We start from the raw sequence: 11,276 nt of genomic DNA on the forward strand, positions 1-11,276 counted from the left end.
ACAAGATGCGTCTTCTCTTTTGTTATCCTTCTCTTTTTCCCTTTTGTAACCCTCATCTCTCTTCCTTAGATAAAAGAACTCAGAAAGAACTGACAGGAAGAAAGAAAAAGAGAGCAGAGAAAGTGTTGAAGTATGTTGAGAATCATTTTAACCTTAAGGATGTGATCACAGAGGCCAATCTAAAAAAGATTGGGGCTTTATCTGCAAGGATTGGTTCCATTTGTAAATACCATGATTTTTATAATAAAAAACCCGTCCTAACTACTTCTGAGAAAGCTAGAGGGCTCAATACAACAGAACTTGTCCAACTAGACATTAGTAGGCAAGTGGATTTAGATCAAGGTAAGAATCATTAAGACACGTCCTTCGTTTATGACGCATCATGCATATGTTCGCCCTTTCTCTTACATGCATAACCTTAACTTAATCTTACTTGCAGATGTTTCCTATATCCGTGTTTTTGCTTTGGGCGCACCTTAGTATTAGGGCGCGTCCTCTTATAATATTCATGACTGATGTTGTTAGTTTGTTACTTATTTCCTCATAATCCATGTTATAGTTGATGTGTCCTTTAGATAGGACGCATCATATGGTTAGGACGTGTCATCGTCACCTTGTTTGACATATATACATGCATTCTTCATGCCTTTACACGCACTATACTTGACATATATATGTATTAATAATCTATAAATTATGTTCTCGGCGCGTCTTACTATCAGGACGCATCCTGGCATCCCCTTAATATTGTTGCATTACATAGTTTTCATAGGGTATGCCATACCACACATGACGCGTCTACATTACTCGGCTAATCTTTTTTCCATGTTTATGTCACATATTTGACTTCTATTCCAAAAGGATTTGCTATTGGGGCCACCAAAAAGCTGAGAGCCAGGAAGTAAACTCCTGTTAAGCCTGATCCAAAGGTCAAAGACCCCTTGCCTGCTGTCACTCCTCCCCCTCCACCAAAAAGCAATGACACTATAGTGTTGGACATTCATGCTAAGGAGGACGCGCCCTCAAAGCATCAGAAGATAATTCCAGATGAGCAATCCTTTGTTATCAGATATCCGGGCACGTCCTCACTGGCGACTTCACTAAAGTTGAAGTTTGAGGCTGGAGTTTCAGGTCAGGAGAACAAACAGAGCAAGCCATGATGAGAGCCGCAGCCGAGCTCCACTTTCATGCTAGGCAAAGTGCCAACATGGTTGCTAGACTCAGGGCGCGTCTTGTTGTCACTGACACTGTAAAAAGCCAGGCTGAAGACAAGATCAAACTTTTGGAAAGGAACACTATTTTGCTCATCCAAGAGAAAGATGTTGAGATCAAGCGGCTGTAGGAAGACAGGACGCGTCTTGAGGGTGAGAAGGCGTTGCTGGAAGGTAATGTTACCTCTGTGGAGAAGGCCATGGAGAGCGTTGTAGCCGTGAATTCCACCATGCAACTGGAGCTGGACACTTTAAATGATGACAGGTTGCATGGATGGAAGGAAGAGAAAAAATTTGTTTACCAGAATGGTTTTGCAGCTGGGTTTGAAGAGTGATGTTCCGGGTTCATAGCCAATGACCCAGAGTATACTTTTTCTAAGTTCGATGAGGACACCCAGAAGTGGCTAAATGATTTCAGAATCAGGGCCGCAGACTCCATCAGAAACAAGAGAATCATCTTTGGCCTGGAAGAAGATGACGCGTCCCCAGTGCCTTCTCCACTTCAGACTCAGCCTCCCCCTCCAGAAAACCAAGAAAAGCCCCAGGATGCACCTCCTGCTTAGGGCGCATCTTATGTTTATTCATGCAGTTTTATCTGAACTACTTTAAGGGTGCGAGCCCTTTCAAGCCTTGCAAGTTGTAATGATTATCTTTGAATTTCGTTTGCTTGCACATTTTATGATATTTCTCTCCTTTAATTACCTTTATGTATATTATGTTTACTTTCTTAATCTTGCTCTCTCAAGCATATGGGCACGTCATATGCTGAGGACGCGTCGCCTTTTAGATTTTGCTGCTATTTCCTTTATTATTACAAGCTAAGTAGATGTCTTGTAAGGACGCGTCCTCATTTTAGGATACACCTTCTTTATGTGTTAATTCCATTCCAGCACCATAGACCGTAGGGCGCATCCAGATACTTGAACGCGTCTTCTTTTATCCATTTACTTAGACTATTTTGAACTTTCTGGATGGTATACTTTTCCCGATCATTTATCATGATGTATATTTTGTATTTAAGTAAAGCACAATAAATGAGGGGTGCGTCCTAGTGTTTGGACGCATCCACTCTTTATTTTTAAAGATGATACTTTGAAATCTCAGGATGGACGCGTCCTTCGTAAGGACGCGTTCTTGTTTTTAGTTTATGGAGTGCTAAAATAGGAGCATAAAATTAAAGGAGCATCAATCAAGATTAATTGGGCACATCCTTAGACCCGCGACGCATCCTATTTTCCATTTTTACTTGGGTTTTCTTTAATGTTTTTTGACCAATCATGTTCTCTATAAATATGCATTAAGAACTCATTCTCATGATGCGCCCTGTGATTAGGATGCGTCATATAACCAAACAAACAGCCTTTGGATTTTTTTTAAAGTTTTTATTAATACTGCGCTCTGGTGTCAAAAAGTGCACCAGTCCCATGGCTACTATGCTCTGTGGGGAATTTATTCAAAAAAACGATCCTTCAACTAGTTCTAAGGTTAGTAGTACATGCACTACCCCCCTAGGCTAGGAGGAATTTTATTGCTTCTAGTCTATAATCTGGGCACAACCTTAATTATATAAAAAAAATATGCAAGGGGCCAAAGCCGCGCCTTACGGATAATACTTTTGGAGATGTTCCGCATTCCACGCTCGCGGAACCAGCTTTCCTTCCATATCCTCAAGGTGATAAGTCCCTTTCCACAAGATTGCTTTTATCTTGTATGGTCCTTCCCAATTAGCCCCAAACACTCCATGCGGGGGATTCTTTGTGTTTGGCATCACCTTCCTAAGCACCAAATCCCCTACCTTTAGCAATTGTCCCTTTACCTTCTTGTTGTAATACCTTGCAGCACGTTATTAATATGCCACAAGCCTCAGATGAGAATTTTCCCTTGTTTCTTCCAAAAGATCCAAATGAAGCCTTTGATTAACCTTTGCATCTCCCTTCATGTAATGATCTCTACGAAGAGATCCTGAACCAACTTCCAAAAGGACCATAGCTTCATAGCCGTAAGTCAGCATAACGGAGTTTCTCCCATAGTAGATTGCAGAGTAGTGTTGTAGGACCATATCACTTTTGGGAGTTCTTCAGCCAATTCCCCTTGCACTCTTCCAGTTTTGTCTTAAGGGTATGCTTTATTATTTTATTCACGGCCTCTGTTTGCCCATTGCTTTGAGGATGATAGACCGCTACAAACTCCTTCTTAATTTTCAGATCCTCACATAACTGCTGTAACTCCTTGCTGCCAAAGTGCATTCCATTGTCAGAGACAAGTTTATAAGGAATACCAAAACTCCACATGATAAAGTTGAAGATAAAGTCTTTAATTTTCTTTGCGGTGATAGTTGCCAACGGCATAGCTTCTTCCCATTTAGTAAAGTAATCAACCGCGACCACTGCATATTTGACATCCCCTTTAGCCTTAGGTAGTTCTCCAATAAGATCAATCCCCCACATGGCGAACGACCATGGACTTACCATAGGCGTTAGGAGCGTCGCTGGCATAGATGAGTAATTTGCAAAGCGTTGGTAGCGATCGCATGCTCTAAAAAAATTTGTAGCATCTTCTTTCATCATAGGCCAATAGTACCCTTGGCGTAAAACTTTTATGCCAACGAGTTACCCCCCGAGTGATTACCATAAATTCCTTCATGCACCTCCCTTAAGATGTAATTCCCTTCTTCTTCATCAACACATCTGAGCAACGGTTGATTGAAACCTCTCTTATACAGAACTTCATCATACACCACATACCTTGCAGCCTAGTAGCGAAGCCGTCGAGCCTTGAACTTATCTTCGGGAAGTGCTCCCTTGTGAATGTAGGAAAGAATGGGCGTCATCCATATTTCCGTGGGAGCCTCATCTACTTGCATCGCCTCTACCTCTGGGATGCTAGGAATTTCCCGGATTTCTAAGGGTATAGATCCCAACAAAACAGCCTCCTGCTGGGATCCCATTTTTTCCAGGGCATCCGCGTTGCTGTTCTTTTTTGCGACACATATTCCAGCCTTACCTCTTTGAATTTTCCTGTCAGGCGCTGCGTGCACCTAAAGGTACAATTCCGTTTGCGATCCTCGAGCTTGAAACCCCCCATTTACCTGGTTTACCACCAACTCCGAATCGCTTTTTGCAATTAGATTCCGTACTCCCATTTCCAAAGCGATCTTCAGGCCATTGATCAATGCCTCATATTCCGCATCATTATTCATTGCATAAAATTTGAAATGGATTGCACTCATCAGATGATGGCCTTCCAGAGACACGAGCACTATGCCTGCCCTGCTCCTCCATTATTAAACGCCCCATCCATATGCAAGATCCACCAGGGATGTGAAAACTCCTCTAAGGATTCCTCAGTATGAGGGGGATGCAGCACTATTAAAGCCTTATCATCAAATGCAGAATCAAATTCCAACAAGAAATCGGCCAAGGCTTGTCCGTTAATTGCCATACGGGGCATGTATTCCTAGTCAAACTGTCCCAACTCCATAGCCCATTTCAGCATCCTCCCTGATAATTCTGGTTTGTGAAGAACTTGCCGCAAAGGATATTCTGTACGAACTTCAATTCTATGGGCCTGGAAGTATGGGCGTAGCTTCCTCGATGCAAGGATCAAGGCATAAACCAGCTTCTCCATTCTCGTATAGCGAGTTTCAGTATCGTGCCATCGCTTGCTCACATAATATACCGGTGACTATTGCGTGTATTCTTCCCTTACCAGTACAACGCTAATTGAATACTCAAAAACTGCAAGGTATAGGATTAGGGATTCTCCATCTAATGGTTTTGACAATATAGGAGGGTTCCCCAGTTGTTCCTTGATCTTCCTAAAAGCTTCCTCACATTCTGGTGTCCATACAAAGTCCTTCCCTGCCACTTTGATTTCCTTAAAGAATTATTTGCACCTGTCGGATGATTTAGAGACAAATCTATTCAATGCGGCGATCCTCCCAGTTAGAATTTGCACCTACTTCATATTGGTGGGAGATTTCATATCCAGCAGTGCTTTAATCTTTGCAGAATTAGCTTTAATTCCTCTATGATTGACGATGAACCCTAGAAACTTGCCTAACTCTACTCCGAACACACACTTCTGCGGATTCAACCTCATGCAAAAGCTCCTCAGAATGTTGAATGACTCCATACGAAGACATCGAGATTTTTAACCAAAAAATGGGTAAGTCTTTCCCTCATTTCATCAGTGAGCTGAGATCCCACCTTCAAAACTTGCTTGGGTCATCTTTGTCGACCGGAACGGATATTGTGTCTTTGGTCGGCCCCGCTTTCTCGGCAGGCATAGGGATCCTGGGATCCAGATCAAAATCAAAGTCTCGGGGGTCCTCGACCTGCATTCTTGCATCCGAGGGCGCGTCCCTATGTGTGGGAGCATCTACCTCAGAACAGGGAATGGATTTATGTAATGCAGGTGTGGAGGGCGTGTCCTCGTTTCGAGGAGCATCAACCTCAATTCCATTTTCACTCTTCAAGGGTGCGTCCTTGTTTTGAGGAGCATCCATCTTGAGGCTACTTTCAAGACTTTGTAAAATCTCACTTCTTCCTTCCAACCTTTCTCTGTTAGCCTCCTTTTGCATGATCCTCTCTATATGGTTCACTACAACTTCTTCTACACTGTGGATCCTCGAAACATTCCTGATCGTCAAAACAGGGGTCTCGGTTGCATGAGTTCTTCTTTATCTGGACCTTCCACAAAATAATAGGTATAAACCTGTCCACTTGGTTTGGTCTGAATGTCCTCTGCATCCTCAAATGGAAGACCTTTTCCCTCATACCTTCTCCGGAGAAATTCTTGAACAGCCTTGTGTTAGCAGTCGCGTGACTCGTATTGCAATCCTATCAGACTGCCCACTCCGTTAGGCGTTGAGAACTTTATCATCAGGTGATGTATCGAGGTTATCACCCTGAAGGCTCGCAACCAAGGTCTGCCCATCAGCACATTGTGCGCGGAGTCCTGATCCAGCACTTTAAAGTCTATCATTTGAGTGACAGATAGAGCTCCTTCCCCGAGTGTGACAGGAAGCCTAACCGAACCCATAACTCTCACTACCTCTCCAGTAAAGCCGTAGACGTGCACGTCTTCGAAATTCATGTTGCTATCTAGGAAACCCAATATTTTGTACGTGCTGTAATACAGGATGTTTGCAGAGCTCCCGTTGTCCAAGAAGACTCGATGCACGTTCATTGCCCCAATAAGCATAGTTATTACCATTGCATCAATATGAGGATGGTGTACCCATCTTGACTCTCTTTCCCTGAATGTAATGTTAGCTGATTCCCCTTTGAATATTTTCGAAGGCCTATCTTCCAAGCTATGAATATTGGTGAGTGGCGGGTGTCGTGCTTCTCTCACATTTCTTTCTAATGCCCGATTACTATCGCCAACAAACGGGTGTCCCCTAAAAATTGCCCGGATACTACCAGCTCTTTGGAACTTAACTTCCACTGTCTTTTCAATGTCCCCTGCCGGTGTGGGACGCCTTTCATCTTTGCCCTTATCATCGTTTCCCCTATATCGGTTCACCTTATCAATCCACTCACCCAAATATCCGGCCTTGATCAATTCTTCAATTTCATCTTTTAGGTGACGACACTCGTGGGTGTCATAGCTAGTAGACTCATGATAGTCACAATATTTTTTCTTGTCCCTACTCTGCCATGAGGTCAGACGGTTTATTTTTCGAAAAATTCCTTTGTCCTTATTTACCTCGAAAATATGATCAATGGATGCTGCTAGCGGAGTGTAATTGCTTACCCTCCTTTCATAATTTGACGGAGGACTCCATTCTCTCTGCGTGTTCACGGCATTCACTCTATTAGGGCTTCGGGCATTCCGCTGGTAATCTGGACGCATGGATCTATCTCTCCTCTTAGCTCGCCCCTTGGAGTTGTGGGTGTTATCATTTTTCTTTGTTTCAGCAAGCGATTGCTCAATCACTTTGAAGGACTCCGCTTGCGAAAGTACATCGGCTAAAGACACAGGGTCCTTTCCTTGCAAGTGTTTCCATAAATCTGTTCCCACGCGCAGACCAACTATAAGAAGTATTTTCAGTGTCTCATCAGTCTCGCCTCTCACCAAGGTAGACTCTGTATTGAAACTTTTGAAGTATGAGGTCAAGCTTTCCCCTTCCTTTTGTTTCATATTGGCCAGCGTGGTAACCGGTGGCGTGTACTTCACCGCAGCTTGGAACTGAGTTAGAAACAAAGTTTTCATCTGTTCCCAGGATGTAATCACCCCTGGACCAAGTTTTTGGAACCATTGTTGAGCACCTTCTCTAAAGGTGGCCGCCAGAAGACGATATCGTGCCAAATCAGGCACCTAATACACATCCATCTCAATGTTGAAACGCCCCAGGAACTCTACAAGGTCGGAGTTCCCATGAAAACGCAAGTCATTAGTTGTGTTCCTATATCCTGCAGGCAGCTGCGCTTCCCTCACAATAGCAGCAAAAGGGGAAGGAGCTTGCGCAGTCGCTGTTACCCTACCTCCTTTAAGATGGTTGAGAAACCTCTTAAGATCGTTCATATTAAACATCCCTAATCCAGGAATGGTTTGAACGTTGATTTGTTGGGATTGCTCCGCAACTTGTTGTTGTTCCCCTTGGTTACCCCCCGGGTGTACCGGTGGATCTCGCCGCCCCTCGCCCTGAGGCTGCGGCTGTGGTATGTTGCCATCTTGATTTTGAACATTCCCTCACGCACGAGGTTCCTTCTGACCGTGTCTTGGTATCCCATCATTGTTTTGCAACCTTTCTTGGATTCGCACGCCGTCTCGGTCATGAGGACGCGTCCTGGACCCATTGCCTATAACACTGTGGGAAGCTATAGGAACAACGACATGGGCTTCTTCAATGGAGGGCGCGCCATCCCTCCTTCCATTGTATGGCGCCCTTCCATGTTGATATCCCATCCTTCCTCGTCCATTCCTTTGATAGCCTCAGATGATTTAGAGACAAATCTATTCAATGCGGCGATCCTCCCAGTTAGAATTTGCACCTACTTCACATTGGTGGGAGATTTCATATCCAGCAGTGCTTTAATCTTTGCAGAGTTAGCTTTAATTCCTCTATGATTGACGATGAACCCTAGAAACTTGCCTAACTTTACTCCGAACACACACTTCTGCGGATTTAACCTCATGCGAAAGCTCCTCAGAATGTTGAACATTTCCGTCAAGTGCTTGACATGATCGTTGCCTCCTTGGATTTTACCAACATATCATCCACATATACCTCCATGGTTCTCCCAATCTGATTCTTGAACATCATGTTCACCAATCTTTGGTAGGTCGCGCCTGCTTTGATCAATCCAAATGGCATCCCTACGTAGCAGTGTAGTCCTCTATCAGTAATAAAGGATGTATGCTCCTGATCAGGACCGTACATGGGAATTTGGTTATAACCGGAGTATGCATCCATAAAGCTTAACAAGGCATGCCCTACCGTCGCGTCAACCAGCTGATCAATTCGGGGGAGCGGAAAGCTGTCCTTCGGAAAGCCTTATTTAGATGTGTAAAATCTACACATGTCCTCCACTTCCCATTCGGTTTTTTCACAAGCACCAGATTCATGAGCCACTCGAGGTAGTAAGATTCTTTGATCAACCCCACTTCCAACAGTCGGTCCACTTCTTCCTTTAATGCTATCGCCCTTTCCCTGCCCACCGGGCGATGCTTTTATCGTACCCCGTGCAATTATGGAAGATGTTCAATCGATGACATATTACCCCTGGGTCGATTCACACCATGTCTGAATGACTCCATACGAAGACATCAAGATTTTTAACCTAAAAATGGGTAAGTCTTTCCCTCATTTCATCAGTGAGCTGAGATCCCACCTTCAAAACTTGTTTGGGTCATCTTTGTCGACCGGAACGGATATTGTGTCTTTGGTCGGCCCCGCTTTCTCGGCAGGCATAGGGATCCTGGGATCCAGATCAAAATCAAAGTCTCGGGGGTCCTCGACCTCCATTCTTGCATCCGAGGGCGCGTCCCTATGTGTGGGAGCATCTACCTCAGAACAGGGAATGGATTTGTGTAATGTAGGTGTGGAGGGCTTGTCCTCATTTCGAGGAGCATCAACCTCAATTCCATTTTCACTCTTCAAGGGTGCGTCCTTGTTTTGAGGAGCATCCACCTTGAGGCTACTTTCAAGACTTTGTAAAATCTCACTTCTTCCTTCCAACCTTTCTCCGTTAACCTCCTTTTGCATGATCCTCTCTATATGGTTCACTACGACTTCTTCTACACTGCGGATCCTCGAAACATTCCTGATCGTCAAAACAGGGGTCTCGGTTGCATGAGTTCTTCTTTATCTGGACCTTCCACAAAATAATAGGCATAAACCTGTCCACTTGGTTTTGTCTGAATGTCCTCTGCATCCTCAAATGGAAGACCTTTTCCCTCATACCTTCTCCGGAGAAAATCTTTAACAGCCTTGTGATAGCAGTCGCGTGACTCGTATTGCGATCCTATCAGACTGCCCACTCCGTTAGGCGTTGGGAACTTTATCATCAGGTGATGTATCGAGGTTATCACCCTGAATGCTCGTAACCAAGGTCTGCCCATCAGCACATTGTGAGTGGAGTCTTGATCCAGCACTTTAAAGTCTATCATTTGAGTGACAGATAGAGCTCCTTCCCCGAGTGTGACAGGAAGCCTAACCGAACCCATAACTCTCACTACCTCTCCAGTAAAGCCGTAGACGTGCACGTCTTCAAAATTCATGTTGCTATCTAGGAAACCCAATTTTTTGTACGTGCTGTAATACAGGATATTTGCAGAGCTCCCGTTGTCCAAGAAGACTCGATGCACGTTCATTGCCCCAATAAGCATAGTTATTACCATTGCATCAATATGAGGATGGTGTACCCATCTTGACTCTCTTTCCCTGAATGTAATGTTAGCTGATTCCCCTTTGAATATTTTCGAAGGACTATCTTCCAAGCTATGAATATTGGTGAGTGGCGGGTGTCGTGCTTCTCTCATATTTCTTTCTAACGCCCGATTACTATCGCCAACAAATGGGTGTCCCCTAAAAATTGCCCGGATACTACCAGCTCTTTGGAACTTAACTTCCACTGTCCTTTCAATGTCCCCTGCCGGTGTGGGACGCCTTTCATCTTTGCCCTTATCATCGTTTCCCCTATATCGCTTCACCTTATCAATCCACTCACCCAAATATCCGGCCTTGATCAATTCTTCAATTTCATCTTTTAGGTGATGACACTCATGGCTGTCGTGGCTAGTAGACTCATGGTAGTCACAATATTTTTTCTTGTCCCTACTCTGCCATGAGGTCAGACGGTTTAGTTTTCGAAAAATTCCTTTGTCCTTATTTACCTCGAAAATATGATCAATGGATACTGCTAGCGGAGTGTAATTGCTTACCCTCTTTTCATAATTTGACGGAGGACTCCATTCTCTCTGCGTGTTCACGGCATTCACTCTATTAGGGCTTCGGGCATTCCGCTGGTAATCTGGACGCATGGATCTATCTCTCCTCTTAGCTCGCCCCTTGGAGTTGTGGGTGTTATCATTTTTCTTTGTTTCAGCAAGCGATTGCTCAATCACTTTGAAGGACTCCGCTTGCGAAAGTACATCGGCTAACGACACAGGGTCCTTTCCTTGAAAGTATTTCCATAAATTTGTTCCCACGCGCAGACCAACTATAAGAAGTATTTTCAGTGTCTCATCAGTCTCGCCTCTCACCAAGGTAGACTCTGTATTGAAACTTTTAAAGTATGAGGTCAAGCTTTCCCCTTCCTTTTGTTTCATATTGGCCAGCGTGGTAACCGGTGGCGTGTACTTCACCGCAGCTTGGAACTGAGTTAGAAACAAAGTTTTCATCTGTTCTCAGGATGTAATCACCCCTGGACCAAGTTTTTGGAACCATTGTTGAGCACCTTCTCTAAAGGTGGCCGCCAGAAGACGATATCGCGCCAAATCAGGCACCTAATACACATCCATCTCAATGTTGAAACGCCCCAGGAACTCTACAAGGTCGGAGTTCCCATGAAAATGCAAGTCATTAGTTGTGTTCCTGTATCCTGCAGGCAGCTG

General features: G+C 44.2%; 1 protein-coding gene across 1 annotated transcript; it reads right to left on the minus strand.

The window, feature by feature from the left end:
• Positions 1-9,491: 9,491 nt before the first annotated feature.
• Positions 9,492-11,063, minus strand: LOC141660003 (uncharacterized). The gene has a single exon (XM_074466957.1). It carries the CDS (start codon positions 11,061-11,063, stop codon positions 9,492-9,494), a length of 1,572 nt encoding a protein of 523 aa, XP_074323058.1.
• Positions 11,064-11,276: the final 213 nt, after the last annotated feature.

Source organism: Apium graveolens, chromosome 5 (genome assembly GCF_009905375.1).
Source record: "Apium graveolens cultivar Ventura chromosome 5, ASM990537v1, whole genome shotgun sequence".
Taxonomy (NCBI): Eukaryota; Viridiplantae; Streptophyta; class Magnoliopsida; order Apiales; family Apiaceae; genus Apium; species Apium graveolens.